This window comes from Bombus flavifrons, chromosome 1, assembly GCF_040668555.2.
Source record: "Bombus flavifrons isolate JBK064 chromosome 1, iyBomFlav1_principal, whole genome shotgun sequence".
NCBI lineage: Eukaryota > Metazoa > Arthropoda > Insecta > Hymenoptera > Apidae > Bombus > Bombus flavifrons.
In genome coordinates, this window is record NC_138442.1 from 9881686 (window position 1) to 9903146 (window position 21461).

At 38.4% G+C, this 21461-nt stretch overlaps 4 protein-coding genes across 31 annotated transcripts; 2 read left to right on the forward strand and 2 right to left on the reverse strand.

Moving 5' to 3' along the window:
* The first annotated feature begins 8 nt into the window (after window positions 1-8).
* Window positions 9-6925, forward strand: Dus1 (Dihydrouridine synthase 1). Of its 16 annotated transcripts, none has more exons than XM_069125011.1 (12): window positions 20-210; window positions 660-1333; window positions 1399-1572; window positions 1634-1696; window positions 4592-4864; window positions 4950-5109; window positions 5178-5373; window positions 5460-5708; window positions 5833-5978; window positions 6170-6267; window positions 6464-6622; window positions 6709-6925. In XM_069125011.1, exons 3-12 carry the CDS (start codon window positions 1414-1416, stop codon window positions 6865-6867), a joined length of 1662 nt encoding a protein of 553 aa, XP_068981112.1. In that variant the 5' UTR covers window positions 20-210; window positions 660-1333; window positions 1399-1413; the 3' UTR covers window positions 6868-6925. The 16 variants fall into 16 exon arrangements, with proteins under 16 accessions (XP_068981103.1, XP_068981094.1, XP_068981079.1 ...); XM_069125056.1 differs by adding an exon at window positions 2763-2991 and having other exon boundaries at window positions 23-210; window positions 660-1572; XM_069124978.1 differs by having other exon boundaries at window positions 13-210; window positions 660-1572; window positions 1627-2991.
* Window positions 5133-9193, reverse strand: Cox10 (Cytochrome c oxidase assembly factor 10). 5 transcript variants are annotated; one of them, XR_011174740.1, is made up of 10 exons: window positions 8960-9193; window positions 8730-8851; window positions 8383-8656; window positions 8093-8288; window positions 7829-8007; window positions 7428-7745; window positions 7068-7335; window positions 6152-6243; window positions 5572-6074; window positions 5133-5505 (listed from the first exon to the last, which is right to left on the reverse strand). XR_011174740.1 is itself a non-coding variant. In XM_069125191.1 (7 exons), exons 2-7 carry the CDS (start codon window positions 8802-8804, stop codon window positions 7118-7120), a joined length of 1260 nt encoding a protein of 419 aa, XP_068981292.1. In that variant the 5' UTR covers window positions 8805-8851; window positions 8960-9193; the 3' UTR covers window positions 6621-7117. The 5 variants fall into 5 exon arrangements, 2 of the variants coding, with proteins under 2 accessions (XP_068981292.1, XP_068981310.1); XR_011174736.1 differs by having other exon boundaries at window positions 5572-6243; XR_011174738.1 differs by lacking the exons at window positions 5133-5505; window positions 5572-6074; window positions 6152-6243 and adding an exon at window positions 6621-6805.
* A 182-nt stretch (window positions 9194-9375) lies between these two features.
* Window positions 9376-15131, forward strand: LOC138185898 (ubiquinone biosynthesis protein COQ4 homolog, mitochondrial). Of its 6 annotated transcripts, none has more exons than XM_069125257.1 (6): window positions 9381-10054; window positions 11318-11583; window positions 11694-12052; window positions 12315-12538; window positions 12668-13170; window positions 14555-15131. In XM_069125257.1, the coding sequence occupies exons 3-5, from the start codon at window positions 11753-11755 to the stop codon at window positions 12843-12845; spliced, it is 702 nt and encodes a 233-aa protein (XP_068981358.1). In that variant the 5' UTR covers window positions 9381-10054; window positions 11318-11583; window positions 11694-11752; the 3' UTR covers window positions 12846-13170; window positions 14555-15131. The 6 variants fall into 6 exon arrangements, with proteins under 6 accessions (XP_068981339.1, XP_068981347.1, XP_068981375.1 ...); XM_069125266.1 differs by having other exon boundaries at window positions 9381-10043; XM_069125238.1 differs by lacking the exon at window positions 11318-11583 and having other exon boundaries at window positions 9376-10480.
* LOC138185748 (discoidin domain-containing receptor 2) lies at window positions 12922-20975 on the reverse strand. 4 transcript variants are annotated; one of them, XM_069124923.1, is made up of 16 exons: window positions 20779-20974; window positions 20498-20702; window positions 18938-19115; window positions 18724-18829; window positions 18191-18416; window positions 17723-17870; window positions 17262-17563; window positions 16926-17139; window positions 16192-16824; window positions 15850-16007; window positions 15603-15767; window positions 15415-15524; window positions 15150-15329; window positions 14975-15067; window positions 14744-14885; window positions 12922-14591 (listed from the first exon to the last, which is right to left on the reverse strand). In XM_069124923.1, the coding sequence occupies exons 3-16, from the start codon at window positions 19020-19022 to the stop codon at window positions 14259-14261; spliced, it is 2895 nt and encodes a 964-aa protein (XP_068981024.1). In that variant the 5' UTR covers window positions 19023-19115; window positions 20498-20702; window positions 20779-20974; the 3' UTR covers window positions 12922-14258. The 4 variants fall into 4 exon arrangements, with proteins under 4 accessions (XP_068981024.1, XP_068981031.1, XP_068981017.1 ...); XM_069124930.1 differs by having other exon boundaries at window positions 18938-19109; window positions 20498-20975; XM_069124916.1 differs by having other exon boundaries at window positions 20498-20974.
* Window positions 20976-21461: the final 486 nt, after the last annotated feature.

A 21461-nucleotide genomic window follows, 5' to 3' on the forward strand; every position in this document is an offset into this window, starting at 1 on the left:
GTATTCGAAACACTCGGTATCATTCAAGGTGGTACATCGAAACAAATCACAAAATTATTATTAGAATATTGTCAAGTGACGAACTTATTTACATATACGGTTATTGTGCAACAAAGAGATAGTATACTTTGCTCTACGAGTACCTTTACATCGTGTGTTAATATTGACAAAACTTGACGACTAACCTCACAGCTGGGAATTAAGAGTAAGGTTAGTCCATACATATGTATATTTTATTTTGACAATAGCGTAGTTCACTGTTTAATCAACAAATATATAACAGTATGTGATCGAATGTCGAAACGATAAAAGATCAAGAATTCAAGTAGAGAATCTAATGTACAACGTACAAAAAAAAAGAAAACATGTAGTACGGGCTAGGGAAAATTCTAATTTCGTTATATGACACAAGCTGCGTGCATGCGTGCGGATGTGTGTGTCAATCAAAATTGGGAAAGTTTTTATTCAACAGTTGTACGATTTTATATCTATATTAATATGTAGGTATATCATTAAAAGGGAAGACATATGTAGAAGTTGAGATTACCACCCACGTTGGAAGAATCAGGATAATAATGATAATAACAACGATAATAATAATAACGATAATAAAGTCGTGAAAGGGTTAACATTTGTAACGATATCATATTTTATTACAGAAAATTATAGAATATTGTATTACAGAAAATATAAACTTGTGAAAAAGTCATAAAAATATCAAATTTTATTTGTCCCGTAAAAGTGATGCACACAGATCGTAGTGGCATTAAATCATTCTATACCAAATGAAATGCGTAGCAACGGAAATTTCACATCAAGTGTCATGTAACGCAAGCCACTTCTCTTTTAAAATACTTCACATGTATCTTTTTATACAACCATATAGTGATTGGTGTGGAGAATCGTATCATCTGCTCGCCACGCATTTTTACATACATATGTATTACCGCAGAATGAACCAATGACACTGCCTATTTATTACAATTTTAGACATTAACTTGTAAGAAACTATGACTATGAGAGACGATATACGACTGGAAGAAAGCACAAAATTCAACAAGCTCCTCGAGACTGTTTTTATAGCGAAAATGAACGTGTTATCTTGTTGTTTCAAAATTTGTCAACTTTGAAGCTTTGAAATATGCGAGTCTGTAAACGAATAAATACAGCGAATGCAGTACATGATATAAAAAAAAGAAAAGAGATATTAGAAAGGACGCTGAAAGGCAGAAGTGGCTGGCAAAAAATATGCGAATACGTTGGTATCTATACGTGGATACGCATGTCACATTTCTAGAACAAGAATAGGAAACATTTAAATTATCGGAAAGAGGTAATTGTATTTTACGACGATATCCATGAAAAATCTAAGACGTACGTTTTGGCTGGTTTACACAGGTTTATTAGGTTGCTATGCGAATATCGATTCAAACCGCGCGTTCCATCGAAAGGGGCATAAACCGAGTTTTACCGAGAATTCTCGAGAAGAGTCGCACGATGTGGAATCTAGTTTCTCGACAAGTGGGCCTTGTCATGTACTGCAGGATCGTAGACGACCACGATGAATCAAAAGTAAGAAAACAGAATCAAAATTAAAGTAAGAAGCAAATTTTTTAAAATCGATAGGATAAAGGACAAGAAAGAAACAAGAACAATTCGAGAGGACATGACACGACGAGGAATCAAAGAAAAAACGGTGAGTGAAGAGTAGGAAGAGCGATGAAAAAATGGAAGATGTAAGGAGGATGAGAAAAATTAAAGCTGGAAGGAAGACGTTATCTTTATCGTCGTCGTCGACGAGGACGAGGACAAGGACGAGGACGACGACGACGACGACAACGACGATGACGAAAACGACGAATACGACGACGAAGAAAGAAAAGTGACAGATTCGAGGATAATTTAGCAGCGGATGCAAGTATTTACAAACGATCTCGTTACGTTATGCGAAACGAAGGAAGTAGAATTACGAACGATATTCTATCGAAATGGTGCTCGGGGCAAAGCAATACGTTGATGAGACCGGAACGCAGAAAGTTTAGACGCGTGCATGGACTTGAGCTTCCGTTGCATCCCCAACAAGTGACCGGCTGGGTGGTGATCTTAATTATTGTGGTAAATACGTTCGCGGTATTGACGCCGCTTCTCGAACCGAATTTACGTCCGGTTTTTTCGATCGCGATAGCTGCTATCTTTTTTACGCATATTTGCTCTCATTTGGCGGTACTTTTATTGGACCCGGCGGACCCACGCGTCAGATCTCAGCCAACGAACAAGGTTTTACCGGAATTCGACCGAGAGAAACACTCGCACGTGATCGAGGACGGTAGATGTCATCTTTGCAACATAAACACCGAAAGCAAGAGGACGAAACATTGTTCGATTTGCAACAAATGCATCGTTCGATTCGATCATCACTGCAAATGGCTCAACAATTGCATCGGAGCTAGAAACTATCGCGCTTTTCTAGTTTGTTTGATTTCCGCTATTCTAGCAAGCCTCTTCGTTACTGGTCTTTCCGTCATCGAATTGTCCTCCTCTTTATTCTTCGATCGATTCGCAAATCTGACAATGGAGAATAACACAACCGATCCCGTCATTCCCTTTATTGTTCCTGCCTCGGACACCACTCTTATAATTGCCATTTCCGCCATTGGAATTCTCTCGGCGATCGTAGCAATACTTTTACTTCATTTATGCTTTTTTCACGGTTACATCGCCTGTCTCGGATTAACTACCTACGAATACGTACGAAAAAAAAGGGAGAAGAATTCTGTCGCTGCCGCCGTCGCGATCGCTGCAGCCGCCACTGCTGCCGCGGCTGCGGCCGCTGCCGCTGCCTCTACCACCTCTACTTCCACAAACACCACCATCACCGCCGCTACTACTACTACTACCACCGCTACACTCACCAATCAACCAACAACAGTTACGGATAACGCTTCCACGATAACCGTGCAGCAAATAGTTGCCGAGTCTACGAGTACAAGGGTACGACACGGCTTCTGCGAGTTCATTTCTGCCCCTCATCCTCTAGTATCACCCTTTACGAATAATGCAAACTCATGTTCGCGTCGCGGTATAAACGACAGCCGAAACGAATCTCTCGAAGGAAAATCTCCTTCAACTCGATCCTCTTACTCCGATCGAGAAAATGAAAAGAAAAATTTCCGACTTTGTTTCTCGGCGTACAAGCTCGAATCATCGCGATTCGATGAAACCACGTCGGCCATGGACATTTCGACGGTCGCGGACGCGTCGCCATCGCCATCGGCAGCAACGAATACCGAACAATCTACGATGTCTCGAGATTGTAACGCTACCACCGCTGGTTTATCAACACCGTCACCTGTCTTTTGTTGCTTCGCCGCACTCAATTCGCCATTAACTATGCATTGTTGTACGGCAAACGGCAGACCGAACGTGTTGGAATCCAAAAAACGATCCAGTTGTGACGATACGTCCGATCAGGTGGTGCGCGTTTCGACAAACTCGTGCGAAACCGTTGAAAGAATAGCAAGATTTCTCCGGACCTATTTAAGTAAAGGAAAAAGGAGAAGAAGGTGCAGGAAAAAAAGGAAGAATCGACAACAGTCGTTGGATGCGACCAACACGTCGCAGACACCAAAGTCTAAGGAAATTGATACTACCGATTTCAATCGGAATCGCAATCGCAATCGGAATCTAACGACGATCAAGGACACGGTGGCAACGGTGCCATCGTGGTCATCGTCGTCGTCATCATCGTCACTCTTCCACACAGCCACGACCTCTTCTTCGTTCATCGTTCCGTTCGAAACGCTGACGACTGACGCAACAGCAACAACATCAGCACGACAATCTTATTTGAAAGCTCATGCGTTGCATCGTTCACCGTCAATCACAGAATCCGATTCATTGGACTTACAACAGTATCGGAACTTGGTCCGATCACAGAAAATGCTCGGATCATCCACGACATATAGGAGATCGAACACACGATCTCTTTTTCGAAGAGGACAAACAGCCAAAATCAAATCACAAATGACGCAATCTATCAAGCTGTCTCCTATTTTGGAATCGGAATTATCGAAACCTGCCACACCACGATCGACGCATTCTTCTCTGTCGTCGTATTCCGGCTTCTCCAACCGTTCCATTTGTTCATCATCGTCGTCATCATCGTCATCTGTGCCGCGCCCTTTGTCGTCTTCACAAGTCGCTCGCGACCCGTTTCATTTTCACGGGAAATGTGAAATCCATCGTATTGATTGATTACTCCGATCGTTTCCTCCGCTGCTTCTTCGGCTTAAAACGGCTCTAATACGCGATAAACAGTAAACTCTAAAACCGCCATGTTCTTTTCTTGGCAAACTTAAATGTGAAAAGGGAATATGGTAGAGAAAAAGGGGAAGAAACGGGGGGAATAGTTGTGTGAATGCACCACATCTTTCATCCTAGATTTAAACATCATAAAGTGAGTACCGTAAGTGAGTAATTGTTTCCATATCGTAAGAACAGAATCTTTTGAACAAAACTCATGCTGCTCGCTTAAATTGAAAAATTCATGAATTACCTTCTCTTATGTACTCATGATCGTATATTTTTGTAGATGTCATCAGTTTCAGTAAACACGTCCGATCAACTCGCCACAGATTCTGCTACATCTGAGACGAATATTTGGGAAAATGTATTAAGTTCTCCACGATACGTAGTTGCACCAATGGTCGACGCAAGCGAATTAGCCTGGAGGTTGTTAAGTCGTCGTCATGGTGCGCACCTTTGTTACACGCCGATGCTTCATTCTTCCGTGTTCTGTCGAGATCCGAAATATCGACGAGAGGCTCTTACCAGCACTGTCGAAGATCGCCCATTAATCGTCCAGGTATGCGATTCACATCTCTCTCTCTCTCTCCTTTAATCGCTGTTCTATCTTTAACACATATTCGCATTGATCTCATTTATTACAGTTTTGTGGCAACGATCCGAATACGCTATTAGAGGCAGCACTTTTGGCAGAACCGTACTGCGACGCAGTGGATATAAACATTGGTTGTCCTCAAGCTATCGCGAAACGTGGTCGTTATGGTGCTTTCCTTCAAGACGATTGGGACTTGCTTCGACGAATCGGTTCGTAACATAAATCTTAAATATAACGTTACATCTCCAATTTATTTTCCCCTTACAAAATATTACAGTAAGTACTTTGAGCAAAAGTCTCCGTGTGCCAGTTACTTGTAAGCTTCGTGTATTTGCGGAGATCGATAAAACTGTTAAGTACGCGCAAATGCTCGAGACCGCTGGCGCACGATTACTTACCGTGCACGGACGAACTCGGGAACAAAAAGGTCCGTTAACCGGTATCGCGTCTTGGGATCACATCAAAGCCGTCAGGTATGATTAACAATTACTCTTCGTATCTTCATTTGGCGTGTATTTTTCAGTAAGTTGTTATATTTCTTGTTATTTCAAACGTTCAGACAGGCCGTCACAATTCCAGTATTTGCGAATGGTAACATACAGTGTCTGCAAGATATCGAAAGATGTATAGAGGAAACCGGTGTTCACGGTGTAATGTCAGCAGAGGGCAACCTTTACAATCCGTACATATTCGAAGCTTGTTATCCACCTAGTTGGGAGCCAGCGCTTGAATATTTAGATTTGGTGGAACGTTACCCAGCCCCTCCTTCTTACATTCGTGGTCATCTTTTTAAATTGTTCCAACACACGTACGTATGAAAAATCAATTATTTGTAGCTTCTGTTTATTTTCAATCTCTATGTATATTATATAAATAATTTTCGAAATTACAAATCGACTTATGCATTCAGCGTTCTTTTAACTAGAGAGTAGACTTTGTTTAGCAGAAAATAAAGAAGAGAGAGAAAATTTGGCCCGAAACTCTACCATGGAATCCTTCAGAAACGTCGTATACGCTTTGAGGGATCGGTATCTGCCTTATCACGAAGGTCGTTTAATCTGGCAGGAAGAAATGTCCGGTTCGTAGGCTCTACCACTATATTCGATTATATTATATTCCATTATATACATTATCCTTCATTCGTATGGCATATATACATCCACTTTCCTTCTGGCTGTGCATACACTTTCCCTTTGTATTTTTAATTACACTATCGTTATATACCACCAAAGTATGATCGCTGTTACTTACTTGCATTGTATATTTCAGATCATAACTTAAAACTACCTCCCTGGTTGTGCCAACCATATATACGTCATCTTCCAGAGGAGAATATACAAAAGCTAGAAATTGAAAGGATCGAAACGGTTGGTTTCCATTATTTTACTACAAACAATTTCCTTTTCCTTTTTCCTATCTCTACTTCTATTTCTATTTCTATTTCTATTCCTATTTCTATTTCTATCTGTATCCCTATCCCTATTCTTTTCTTCCTTTCCCTTATCATATGATATAATTGTTTTATTTATTTATTATTATTATTTCGATATTCAATTTTTGTAGCAAAATGAAACGGTCAAGAGAAAATTTAGAGACGAAGAAGGAAATGAGATATCACGAAAACGCTTGAAGAAGCTCAAACGAATAGCGCGCCGCCCCAACAGACCAGCTATCATTGTGAAAAGAGGATCTGATTTGTGTTGCGATTGTCCAAATCCAGTGGTTTGCAAAACTTCATTTTAAACATAATCTTTTGTTATCAATCCGAATAAAATTTATTAATCTCGTCGTTACGTTTTCTCCCGTAGAGTCACAAATGTGTTCATAAATTATGCCGACAGTGCTGTAGAAACAAATGTTTCACGGAAAATCTGGATTGTGCCGGACACAGAAATTTAACTAAAACTAGAAGACAAATGGCGATAGAATTTGCTGCGAAACGGAAAGCTATTCAAGATAAAATATGACACTGTATAATATTTTAAGTTATAAAAACAAAAATTAAATGAATAAATATATATATACTACTACATGTACATAATCATATTTTGTGACTATTGCATTGATTTTTATACATGATCACAGTTATGATAACTGCTATTATTCACAAATTATACTACAAACTGCTTCATTAAGTGTTATAAAGTCATCTTTATATACAACTTACAGCTTATTATGATTCCTATAGTATCATGACGTAAATTTCAAGGTAGTTTATTAAGTGCTCGAAAATGTCGATGCAATCGTTTTCATTAAAACTGTGTAAATATCGCCTTTTTCTTCGGAAAGTACCATATCTTTCTGTCTATTGTCATCATTATACCACTGTTTCTTATTTATAAGCATAAGGACTATAAGAACAGGTAAATGAATCAGTGAAAAATGAAACAGTTTGCGAGAACTTCTACTATCAGAGTGCTTGTGAAATTCCCAAGCTAGAAAAGAGAAAACACAAAGTTAAATTTACTTTCATTCCTCTTCCTTTTCTTTTTTTCAAAATATCAGTATAAATATGTTTTTGACATACCAAGGTAAAGAAAATATGCATTAAGTGGTGTCGATAACAAGGCAAACCAACAATTTGTTACATCACAAACTGGTGCTAAATAACAAAGACCCATTAATGCAGCGGTATAACGTAATGCTGTTTTACGACAAAGCTTTGGATTCGTGACTGCCATCATTCTATAACCGGCACGCGAATAATCCGGCCTCAAATTCCATGATAAAGCATTGAAATGAGGAAACTGCCATGCATATAATAGACCGGACATTATCCAAGCACCTGGAGATATTATATTGCCAACACAAGATGCCCAACCCATTAATGGTGGTATGGCTCCAACTAAATAACAGTTGATATGTAATCTCAGTTAGTATAGTGAAAAACATTTAAATACAATAGCAAAAGTATCATAATATACTTACCTATGGAACCCACCCAAGTATTTAGAATACTAATGCGTTTCATAGGAGTGTAAATAAGAGTGTACAGAAGCAAATTAGCTGCTCCCAAAGTAGCTGTTAATCCATTAACTTCGGTATATAATAATAATAATCCACTGAAGCCAGATACCGTTGCAAACATTATTGCATGGCCAGGTCTACTAGAAAAATTCTGTTATAGATATAACACTAGTTCTAAGCTAAAGAATCTGGATGCTTCTGCAATTGAAACTATATCCTACATACGTTAAGTAACCTCTAACCAACACTCTGTTCTTTGTTCTTGACATCTGCGCATCAAACGGAACTTCAAAAAATTGATTGATAGCATTTGCTGTTGCAGACACTAATCCAGTACCCATAGAACATGCAACAAATGTAAAAGCATCGAAAGGCCCTGGTGCTAATGCATATCCAGCCATGGTTGTTATAACTACCAAAGCTAAAAATAATGATTTGATTCTTCATTTTTTCTATTCAAACAAATTATCATATAAAATATCAATGTTTTTGTTAAAGATATTAGTTTCTCTTACATGTTAACCGTATCTTAGATAACATGAAACAATGTTTTCGAAGTTTGCCAGAATCTAATTTTATACACTGCCATTCTTGTTCATTTTGCATATATAAATTCTTTTGCTTTTCATTGTTCGTTATATCTACACATTGGGTAGGCTTTTGGTGATCAAACGATGTAACAAAGTTAGGCGATATCTTCTGATTTTTGACATTCTTTGTGTCTAATAAACATCGGTATTTCTGTGTACGGGATAATTTCTTTACGCTTGATGTAGCCTCGGTAGAATACTAGGATAATTTGTCAGAAAAGTAACAAAATATTGAAGGCTTAATAATATTGGAAAAAAGTAAACACACATACTGTAGCGATAGAGAGTTTCAACGATGATGGACATATGTTACGGAAGATCCTGATTGAGCAAAAAATAAATAACATGATAAAAATACGTCGTATAAAATCGTCAGTGTTTCCTTTTTTCTATCCTGAAAATAATATGGGAACCAGTTGGTTATCGATTATAATGTAACCGATAACGAAAAAGGGCAAGTAAAATGCTTTAAGGTTTCCTTAAAATCAAATGTTTAACTTACATCATGATATATTTTTGTTTTTACAACTTCTAGTTCGCGTTACGTAAGAAAGCTTTGAACAAAAACACATTGCGCTGAAACTTTAAATAATTTTACTAGACTATTACAGTCTACGATTGCTTAAATAATCGAATAGAAACTCATTACACTGAACGAGAGCTCGGATCACACTCGGTTTAGTTGGACCGAATGAAAGAGACTGAAATGAAATCCTAAACGCATCAGCGTATGATCGAATTTTAGAGGAACGCGATCGCAAGATAGCGCTTCATGTTCAAAATTCTTGTAAGCAAGTCTCATTTCTTAGTAAAGTATTCGTGATCGAGTGATCTACATATTTACTAATATATAAAAAGAGAAAGACAAATAATAGAATAATATGTACATCTCACGATATATATTTTTCTCTTTTTCATTTTCTTTAATTACAAGATGGCTCATTAGTATCGTGTTCCTACCATCCAAATTTTGTACATGTGATAAATATGTATACTAGTATTATTAATCGATGAATGATATTTATAACAAATTAGTTAATAACAGGCTGAAAATTAAATGAATAACAATGTATTCATTATTATAAATGAAGTAAATTATAAAAGGAATTTGATAAAAATCTTGCAAAGCAGAAATTCTTAATCTTCATATAAAAGAATTAAACACGATATACGTATGTATGGAAGCATACTACGTATATATACTGAGATTCATTTTGACAACAAAGATAATAGATTAAGAGAAAAGCAGAAGGAAAAGCGAGATAGAAAATTTGTATATGCCAACGACAACGATAAACGAAGAGTAGTGCAACACCGTGGTAGAAATAGAAATAGGAATAGAGGAAGATAAAATAATATTTTATTCAACGCTTAAAGAATAATTAGAGGAAAAAGAAGCACTCGTGTGTGTACTTTATGTTTTATAAACAAATCTTAATGGTATTCAGTAACATTAAGTAATGAATACTTGATGTTAATACTACTACTGTTAATAATACTGGATGAACCAGTAGGATAGTGGAATCCTCGTTGGCGACGTGTACAGCACAAAAGGAGAAATAGAAAACCGATAGAAGGATGATAAGGTTATACCAGTGTATGTTTTATGAAATTTGACATAAATTTGGCGTATTAGTAATACAAAAGTTGTGATTGGAACGTAGAGAAAAGAGAAGGGAAGGAGAGAAAGTAAGAAAAAAAGAAGAGAGTAAGAAAATATTATCAATTTTGATCGGTATGCCGTGGAGTCATAAAAATGTGATGTTCGCGAGGGTCGGTTCTGCCCTATTTTACGGGTTATCTTCATTTATGATCACAGTTGTAAATAAGACAGTGCTGACGTCGTTCGAATTTCCATCGTTTCAAATACTCGGCATAGGACAAATGTTGGCTACCATCATGTTACTTTTCGCAGCAAAGAAGTTGCGCTACGTTGAATTTCCTAACCTAGAAGTAACAACGTGTGTCAAGATATGGCCATTACCGATCATTTACATCGGCAACATGATCTTTGGATTAGGTGGTACGAAACAGCTGAGCCTTCCAATGTTCACCGCCCTTAGACGATTTAGCATTCTTATGACGATGATCGCTGAATACTATATTCTCGGAGTAAGGGCGCGTGTTTCTGTTCAGTTGAGCGTATACATGATGATGGTCGGGGCAGTGGTGGCTGCGTTAAATGATCTTGCTTTTAATTTGGAGGGCTATCTTTTTATCCTATTGAACGATTTTTTCACGGCAGCCAACGGTGTCTACATGAAGAAGAAATTGGACTCGAAGGAACTAGGAAAATACGGACTGATGTACTATAATTCTTTGTTTATGATTGTCCCAGCGATTATCATTGCCTACTGGATGGGAGACATGCATTCTATCATAGAATTTCAACATTGGAACAATGTGTTCTTTCTTGTACAGTTTGGCCTTTCGTGTGTGATGGGTTTTGTATTATCCTACAGCATGATACTTTGTACACTTTATAACTCTGCGTTGACCACCACGATAATCGGCTGTTTGAAAAATATATGCGTTACTTATCTCGGAATGATGATCGGCGGTGATTACATATTTACGTGGTTAAATTTCGTAGGATTGAATTTAAGTGTCGTCGGTAGCTTGGTTTACACTTGGGTAACCTTTCGAAGGAAGGAATCGACCGAACCAAAGTATTCTCCGCTTTCCGATGACCAAACAATGAATAAAGTGCAAGCTGTATGATCGATGTACAGAGCAACGAAGTCGTGCCATGTGTCGCCGCGGCTCTTTCTGTTCTTCTCTTCTTCTCTCTCTCCGTTGCTCTCGCTTCCTCGAGCCCATCATATTGTTTCTCTGTATTAGTGTTTTGTATCTGTGTTAGTGTTCGACACGTGTCACGTGTCCTTCTTGTTGTGGAATGATAAAGTTTTTGGGAGCCGGAAAAAGAGGGAACGAAATGGGAATAGGGAAAGAGCAGCAAGCGTGACAAACTATAGTAATAGTCATAAATAAGATATAAGATTTCATACCAAAGCGATAAGACCGTTACCGGATAGAAGAAATGAATAATAAGATGTTGCGCGCCATAGCGTATCACCTTTACCTTGTGAAATACAACTTGTACATACGTACTTCGAAATCTCGAAGGTGCAATATACTATCATTAATAATGCACGTGTACAAAAGTACTTTATAGTGAATAAATTTAATTTCTGAAGAAAAGAAACTCGATCGATTCTCATTCAGTCCTCCGTCAGTTTCAGGCTGGCCACTTCGAAGATTATTCAGCAGCACTGGCTGCTCGTCATCCTTCACGATGGATTACGCGAAACATCGTGTATCTCTGTCGCCGGTGCAACGTGCAATTTTGGCGGCCGGTGCAGCCGCGATCTCATTCGTTGATCCTTTTCGTGGCGACATGATCGCATGCTTGGCAGAAACGACCGGTACCGACGCTCTTTCCTATTGTCATCGAAAAATGCTCGCAACCTCCGAGGGATCTCGCATTCTTGCCAGGAAACCACGTATATCCTCGTCTACGATTGATTTTTCTGCGCTAAGACGATTACCACAAGGAACCCTTGGCAGAATCTATTGCGATTTTTTGGACGTTAATGTAAGCTCTTTCGATTTGACTCCATTCGATTCGATTCAATTCGATTCAATCCGCGCACATCCTCCATTTTTCATATTTCATTTTCCATGTTTCGCTACACGTATCATTCGTAATGAAAATTGTTACTGCATCGCGCACTAGATAGAGATATACGTAGACGACGATCACACCAATCGATTAGTCGTTTCTTAGAAATTATATCATATACTGAAATTGTTAGCGCGTTTCTGCAAATTGGAACAAAAATATTGGTCTGTTACAGAACGTGTCCCCCGATTCTAGACCTGCGGTCAGATTCGTTGAAGATACTGAATTAGCATATGTAATGCAACGATATCGAGAAACACACGATATTTATCATGCTCTACTTCTAATGCCAACCACGATGCTTGGAGAAGTGACGGTCAAGTGGGTAGAAGCGTTACAATTACGATTACCAATGTGTTTCAGCGGAGCGATATTTGGAGCGTTCCGGTTGCGTCCAAGGTAAATTCATCGAGTGAATCTCGAGCCCGATACTTGCAACCGATCGATGGTTTTGTCTCCATCTTCTTTTTATTCAATTCGCGGGATTTTATCCAGTCCAATTAGTTGGATTTCTCTTTGGCGTTTTAGGCAAAGGAAATTATATCTCGAGCATCATCTACCTTGGGCCATTAACACGGGAATTGGTACAAAATTTCTCTTGGGAATCTACTTCGAAGAACGTTGGGAGCAACCCCTTGCCGAGTTTTATCGAGAAACAAACATCATCCCTTTGGTGCCGATAGAAACCATTAGCAATGAAATCTGAAATTCCTCATACGCTTTTCCCTCTAACTGTCTTAGTATTGTCTTACATATATTATAACACCAACAATAGACACAGCTTATTAGATAGTGTATAACAATTTTTATTTACCGTAACGTTGGAAATATGAAGAATATAATTTTTAATGGGATACGTATGATTTGTATTACAAATGTCGATCAATGTAATCGCACATTTAAAAAAATTTATGCTTCTATAGAAACGTACGCGTAGATATCAACGCTCGATACGATGAGAGTACGATCGATTCACCCGTGAGGATACAATCCGATTGGTAATGCTTGGGTGTAATATCCTAAAATATTCGGTAAGTGTTAGCAAATCGATCGATAATTACTTTTTAAAGTCGCGTATCGTCTAATTTGTATGAAACAACGTTCGTGATATTGATTGTCCCATTTGGTTTGTAGTAACGCCCGCAAACCACTATTACTGGCTATCTTTTTGATATGCAGTTTTATCTATTACTCTACAAATATTTGCAGCGTAACGGCGTAACACATTCGAATGCAAAACTCGAGCACGTGAATTTATTCATGTATACATGCGAAACAATGCAATATCCCTTTTTGCAAACCATCTTTCGCCTATCTTTGATAAAAAGTAAATATTAACGGTCCATTGAAAAGTTCATTTCTGCTATATTCGTTTGCGTGCTCGATCGTTTAAATTCACGTATTTCTCTTGTCGCACGTTTTTCCAAACCGGTAAATCTTATTTATTTTTCATATGCAACAACTTATTCTTCGCACATACAGAATGAGTAGTATTGTAACATTATTGGCCGCTAAACAAGCTGAGGTACTAGACATTCGAATTGTAACGCAATTGCAACGTCTATTTGTTTCGCTGTTGGAATATTCGTACGTAAAGAATCACGGTTGCAATGTTGAATCATCGATTGTTTTTGCATATTACAACCGATCATTTACAGTTGATCGAAGGACAAGACAATATGATTTCTTATTATGGTGCTTTGTGTTTCACGATTGCAGAAATTCACTCACTCACTCACTCACTCTCTCTCTCTCTCTCTCTCTCTCTCTCTCTCTCTCTCTCTCTCGCTTGATGTATGTGTGTACAAGTGTGAATGTGTGTGTATATTTCTATATGCATAAAAGTTGATTTATATATAAACCTAATTGAGCATTAAAAGTTAATGGCCAGAGCATCCTGAAGCGATTACGAAGAGTGTTTGTAATAGGGGAAAGAAATAGTTTTACGATATTTTTAAGATGGATTGAAATATACATTAGGAATAGATATAAAAAAGAAATTAATGAAGCGAAAATACAGGTTAAGTCAGCATAAAAAGCTGAAATTTACGTACAGGATGCTTCTTGGCTGATTGTAACCATTTGGTCCGTGCTACTCGATCTCGAGTATCTCGAACGTTCAATCGAGGGCTAGTCTCTCGAGGTATAGGTGAATTTCCGCAAACTGGGGTCTGTCCTCGATTCGTGTACTCCAACATTTTTTCATTACACGGTAGAGGTCATCCGGACAATGATCGGGTTGTGAAAGAATTCGATGATGATTTCTTTGGTCGTTGTTGTCGTCGGGCTGTCCATTACCACCAATATACGTTTCGTTTTGGTAACAGTGGCCACAGTTTTCTAAAACCTGTGCCACTGTTAAATCCGCATATGGTATCTCCTTACAATTTAGAAAAATTTCCCAAACTGTTACAGCAAACGACCAAACGTCGGCTCGGCAACTACGTTTACCCTGAGAGGAAAAACAAAAATGAAAATAAATGGGTTCCGTAGCGAAGTTACGATATCAGAAACATATACTCGAGGGACACAAGACGAAGAGACGAGGAGCTATGACTATAATGTAGAGATGAGATGAAGAGGAAATAAGAAACAGTCGCTTACCAGTAACACTGCTTCCCATGCCATCCAACGAAGAGGAACTTTTACATTATGCCCGTCGATGAAATAATGATGATCATATTTGTTACAATATATGGCATGATCCGACACCTTTATTGTCAGATCCTGACCAACAATGCAATTCCTAAAATATTACACAACGTATATATCGAGGATCGATTAAGTCGATTTATTTCTTTACGGATTCTGTCATTTTTTTCTCGATTTACTTACCTGGCTGCTAAATCACAATGTGCAATGTTCATGGATTCCAAATACTTCATGCCAGATGCAATTTGGGTAATAAAGCTTAAATGGTTGTCATAGCTGCGAATAGAATATAATAGAATAGAAAGAAAATTGAAAAGACAAATACACCATTGATATATAATCACGATATTTTACTCACCTAATATCGTCCTTGTTGTCCAAATTACTACCGCGACTTTCTAAGAAGGTAAGGAGATCTCCGAAACGACCGAACTCGAAAATAGCTCCAAACGGTTCCTCTTCTACCAAGGCCATCATCTTTGCTATGTTTGAATTTTGAAGCATCGCCAAAACATGCATATCCTTCGTAAAGTCCAACCTGTGTATTGCTCAAGTCAAAATGCCATAAGAATATAAAGAAAGGTTTTTCGAACCGGCGTTACATTTCGGAATTAGTAACATACCTTAAAGAATCTACAACGCCTCGCCAAAGAGACCTAACGATTACAATTTGCCGACTTTGAGTCGCTCCTACTTCGGGATTCGTGATACCCTTTGCTTCACATAAATGGACCTGATTGAGCATACGTATTCGATTAAATTTCATATTGGTAAACTATCAGTTTAATTCATCGATATTGTTCTGTCTTACCAAACCGAAATTTCCTTCACCGAGTTTGTCTAGAATTCTTAATCTGTGTCTGGAAACACGCTGAACGTTGTAGGAATCAATGGTACTTGGTAAACATACGGTTTCCTCGCGAATGTGAAGCGGTGTAAATGGGCTCATAGTCGACGGGATCTCCCTTCTTTTTATCTACAACCATACATCTATATAAAAATCTCTATATAATACCTTTATTAGAATTTTTATAAACACATCTGATCCATCATCCTACTGTTAAAATGTCTGTTGCCGCATAATACCCCTCGTAGATTCTTTGATTTGTGTTTCTCGATTGAAGATGAAACGCTTTTTTCGTCGAATATGTCATAGTCGTTGGCATTGTCACTTCCGCATACTTGTTTGTCGTAAAGCTCGACTTGCGCTTGAAATCTGAAATGGATTCAATTGGGTAGAGGAAAAATGAAATTTGACGTAATATAACGCAACATAATATACGTAATAATAATATATATAGTATCATGTATGCATACGCACATGCATAATACAAATAGGCGCGGAAATCAATAGGTTAGAGTATATAAACTGTTGTGTAAAAAAGGTTGGTTAGATTCACCTGAACATGATTCGGCTGTACAGGTGGAGGATGCGTTTGAGTTTGCAACCACGAGATTTTCTTCGGAGAACAGACTGTATGTTCTCTCGTATAACGTGGAACGGGCATCAGAATTATCGAAGTGAGAATCGACGACAGCAGCTTTGGCGTCCGTTTGGAAATCTGTATTGGATCGATCAGGCAAGTTATCGGAAGAAGCAATAATGATAGGTTTGCGAATCAAGGATAATCCGGTTACGATCGAATTCGAGAGTTTAACATCCTTCGGAGAGATCGCAATGCCTGGTGCAGATGAGTCGCACAGTAGAGCTGTATGCTTTTGCAACAAAGCGACTTTGTTGCGGCCTCTTTGTTTGATCAAAAATGTTGTACATGTTAAGAAAAGGGCAAACACTGTCAATAGGCCGCTGACAAGACCGATATACGTTTGGGAGGTACCAACGGGAAAGACATCCGGTATCGAGGCATCTTCGTTGATTTGGTAAAGATCCGTTACATTCAAACTCACGGAGTTGATGGTCGAGTGGATGACGGAGTTGCTGGATTTTGCTCGTTGTTCGCTTCGATTTTGCTGAATTTCCGATGATTGATCATCAGCTAAAATATTCAAATCGTTCGATCGACTTGTGCTACCTGCGGTCAATACGGTTATCAAAGCATTATTAATTCGCGCTCAACTCTTTCTTTTTTCTTATATTCTTGTACTCGTATATTACTATTATCTAAACACTTACCAGTGTAAAAGGTGATTTCGCTGAGAAGCAACCATTTCGCGGCAAGACTGAATTCCACTTTTACGAATTGTCCGATCCTAGATTGTAAAGGGATCGATACCAAAACCGTTTCGGCAGCGGGCGATCTAGCAACGATCGGCCACTCAGACTTTTCTGCTTCCGATCGATAGTTCTCACCATCGATGGAAAACCAAACGCGCATTTGCGAAAATGTCTAAGAAAAAAAAATAAAAAAATTTGTCAGCTTTGGAAAGATATTTATAAAGGAATTTTTTAATTTTGAATTTTGTGTATGTGTATGTAAGCTCGTTGTAAAAAAGAATAAAGAAAACGAACCTCGACGTCTAGTTGTGGTATACGAGCGATGTGTACGGTACAATTCTGAAATTCTCGTAGTTCTTGAAAACGAAAAATAATCTGGATTGTAGTACGATCCGACCAGCCGATCCAGTTCGTAGCATTGGTCGAAGAGGAGAGAATTTCAGAAATTTCGCCTAATATTCCATCCGTCAATTGACCGAGACCGTTTACGAGAACAAGAGGCTCGATCTCGACACCGTCATACGAAGCATCCTGAACGTTTCGTCCTCCGGGACCGGGATTCGATCCCTTGGGCGCGTTATAACTCGCGACATACTCTGAGGATGAGAAAAATAGTTGATGTTCGTATAGTGCGTACATGTGTTATAATACGTACACGTTATCACGATTGTAACGCGTCGAATCGATAGACGAGAAATGACGAAACGCTTAAACGGTAAGGCAAACGGTAAAATATACGGTATAGAAATGCTCACGTTCCAATACGCATCCGTAAATTTCGACTCGCATGCAAACTGTCCGGGGATGTTGGCTGTAAGGTACGAATCGCACTTTGCTCGCGACAAACGGCAAGTCCAACTTCTGCTTTTCTACCAAGTAGGTGTTGCTGTTGCCGCGTAGTACCTGAAACGAACGACGCTCGATCGGTATATCGACGTAGGAATATCGGTAGTCGCATTGTTTCTCAGCATCAACGGTCACCGGAGACGTCTCGCCTTGCTCTCGAGTACAGACTAGAGCGTAGGACTGTGTTTTTCTTTGAATAACCGCCCGAAAGCTTACGATATCGTAACTTTCTTATATTTTTCTAATTCCTTCCTCGCGACGACCCATACATATGTATATAAGTATGTATGTAAGTACTTATGTATTCGATGCGACTGTGCTTGAATTCGAAGCAATGCAGACGATTTCCGGTCGATTTATCACACACAGACACGAACTCTGTCACCCATCAAGTTTCTATATTGATGCCATTTCGTGTCGCGCCAGTACTCGAGAAAGAAAGCCTCCGCATACTCCTGACCTTGACCGTTGCCAAACCGTCCTTGAGTTTCGGTCCACGCTATCAGATGATTTTTCGTCAGATCGATCTCCAGGTATTCTCTTATCGCGCTACTGATTTGCGCTTTTGGACACCAAGCGCCACCATTCTTCTCTTGTCTTATCCTGCAAACGTGCAAATATCAGTATCGCCGTTTCTTACCAACTGCTACGCTACAGTGCCATACCATATCATACTGCGTATACGTATGTATTTATATCGTTTTAAATCTTATTTTTCAACCGAATATCTCTTATCTTATTTTATTTAAATTCCAACCACCGGTAGTGTTTACGTTTAACGGAACGAAACTGATGCGAAGCTGATAAAAGAATCGTAAAACATTGAAATCTAAGTCGTTCGAAGGTAAAACGCATCGAATAGTACGCATAATTTTACCTTTATCGACAACGATCATTTAAAACAATTTACCTTGCGTTTTGGGGGCCCACGGATTTTGTTTCGTAGCTAGAAGAAGCGGTGATCGCATCATCTGGAATTTTTCCCTCTTCCATGCCAAGGGGAAAGATGCACTGATCTGCAAGTTGTAAACATACATATTTACATACAGGCCTTATTTCATCGATCTTATCTTTTTACAATTAATTTCTTCGATATCGTTGTCCTTAATTGCTCATTTCCTCACCGAAAACGTTTTTCGTTGAATTCTCTCTGCAGCGAACAGTTGCCAGAAGCACTCCCAATGAGACAACCGTTAGGATGTACCGCATCTCGATATCCGGATCTTCTATCGTTTTCGATTTCTTTACAGTTCATGGTAGACCGAGTCCTTTGCTAACATTGTTCGATTTCTCAAGCTGTAACTGTATATTGCTTAATCAATTAATCGCATTAACTATACATTAACTATACTTATTATATTTTAATTTCAACTATAATAACTTTCAGCTTAAATATTACGTGTTATCGATCGTAAGTGTAATACGAATAATCGCTATTTGCTTTTCAAGCCATATCGTGGCACAATTTATTTTACTGTAAAAACGAAATACACGCGATTGATGGTCGTCGTAGGTGTTGATGTTGCATGTGGTACGTGATTAATCGTACTGCGACGAAGAAAAAGAAACATGATTTACGAAATTAAAGGAGGGAGAAAGGACTAGGGCAGCGCGTTAATGCACGCGAGACGCGTTCGATATTCAAGTGTCCAAAGAGAAAGAGCAGCGGATAGATATAGAGAACTATATCCGTTTTAGGTATCTGGCCATACTTATGAAAGAAAGATCTAAAAAGAATCGATCGTAGATTGTCGATGGTTGAGAGACGAAGAAATTGAAACTATCGAAACCGCTATCAAGTGTCGCTATTACTATCGATATTAGATAGGTTAGCGCTTGTACGGTCGGCAGTTAGCAGCTGGCAATTTGCAGGTTGCACGTTAATTAGATTCACCGATGGAAAATGAAGACAAAGAGGGTTAGGGAATGCGCACGGGGTCCTGGATAGGTATTGGGTGTGCGTGCAACAAGTAAAGTACGATCAATACGAGCGTGCCGCAGGAAGGAAGAGCATGACCATGTTCGACTCGTTTGCTCCATTTGTTTCGTTTGTTCGGACCTTTGTTCGTTTTCGACAAACGGTTCAAAATTTATAATATTTATGTTATTTAGCTATGTCATGTATATACGTCATTATTACGTCATGTATTACGTCATTGTGTAAACGTAAATACAAACGCAGAGGCAAATGAAAATGTGTACAGGATCATCGAATCATCCTTTTCTCTTACGATTAGAGAAGTCTTATTATGTCCCGTTAAGTATTTTTCTCTCGATCCATGTATGCATTTACTATTTACACGCTGCGTACACGCACACGTATTCCTTTTAATAATTTCTATAATAGATATAACAATATCCGTTTATACTCGATATTATTCAAAATGGACCGACGAAATTAAATTTATAAAAATTTATAAAAATTAAAAAAATTGAATTTTTCTTTTCCTTATAGAAACTGATCTGTTTCATAATGTAATTTTCATTCGATTCGACTATCAAAACTATAATTACCAAATTTCTTCTACATCTATTACATCCGTGTAAAATGAATCGTATCAATTATTATTAAATATGAAACACGTGCGTTTTCTTTTCTGTAATTGATGTGATATGAGACTTATTATGTTTGGATCTTTATACCCATAGGTTTGATAAAAAGCTCAATGTCAAAAGGTGCTTACCTTTTAAGATTGACGCATGTCACTTATTGCGTATACGGGATACGTGAACACGGTAAATTTTGAAAAACGAAAGAAATTTAGCATCGTTGTAAAGCTAACCACGAATCAAAGTGCACAAACTTAATTTCAATTTCTCTTTTAACTTTTCTCCTTTTTCCTTGTTTCTTTTCTCTATACATATACGTATATACATACGGTGCACATCCTAATTAGAAAAAGAAAAAACGACAACTCGTAAGAATTGTTGCTACCCGCACTATATAATTGACAGATTTTCTCACGTTCGGTTAGTTTTTCGGCTCTTTTCGGCGAATAAATTTGTTCGTCTTGTCGCGTTTCTCGCGAAACGTAGTTCGATGCAAACTCCGCCACCCTGGACCAAAGCTTTAGCCCAACATCCATGGTATCGGCCCGTGGTGGTGGTGAGTTTGCTCGAAGATAGGAGCGGCGGAGAAGAGTGGGGCGAAAGGGGATATAGGGGAATATCATCCCTCCAATGTATGTATCTCCGATCGTAGTAACGATGTTGATATCGTTATAATGGTATCGATCTTTCATGTACGTTACACTCGGCATAGAGCATAATTAACTCGAAGAAAATTGGAGTAATCACCATCAACTTGTAGTCGTATCAATCGATCGTTCGTTCTCTCTCTCTCTCTCTCTCTCCCTTTCTCTTTGTATCTTACTCTCTCTTTCTCTCTCTCTCTCTCTCTCTCTCTCTCTCTCTCTCTCTCTCTCCCTTCATGTAACAAAAGAAATAAGGTAATTCTGTGGAATCTCGCGCGTTTAAATGTGTTGGTTATTTATAATACGAGTTTCGAAACAACTTAGCTTAAATTAACGAGTTTCGAAACAACTTAGCTTAAATTAAAGAGTTTCGAAACAACTTAGCTTAAAGTACCATAAAATGAGTCATTTTGTTTCCTATTGTTCTTAGCTTAAAGTAAAATGAGTCATTTTG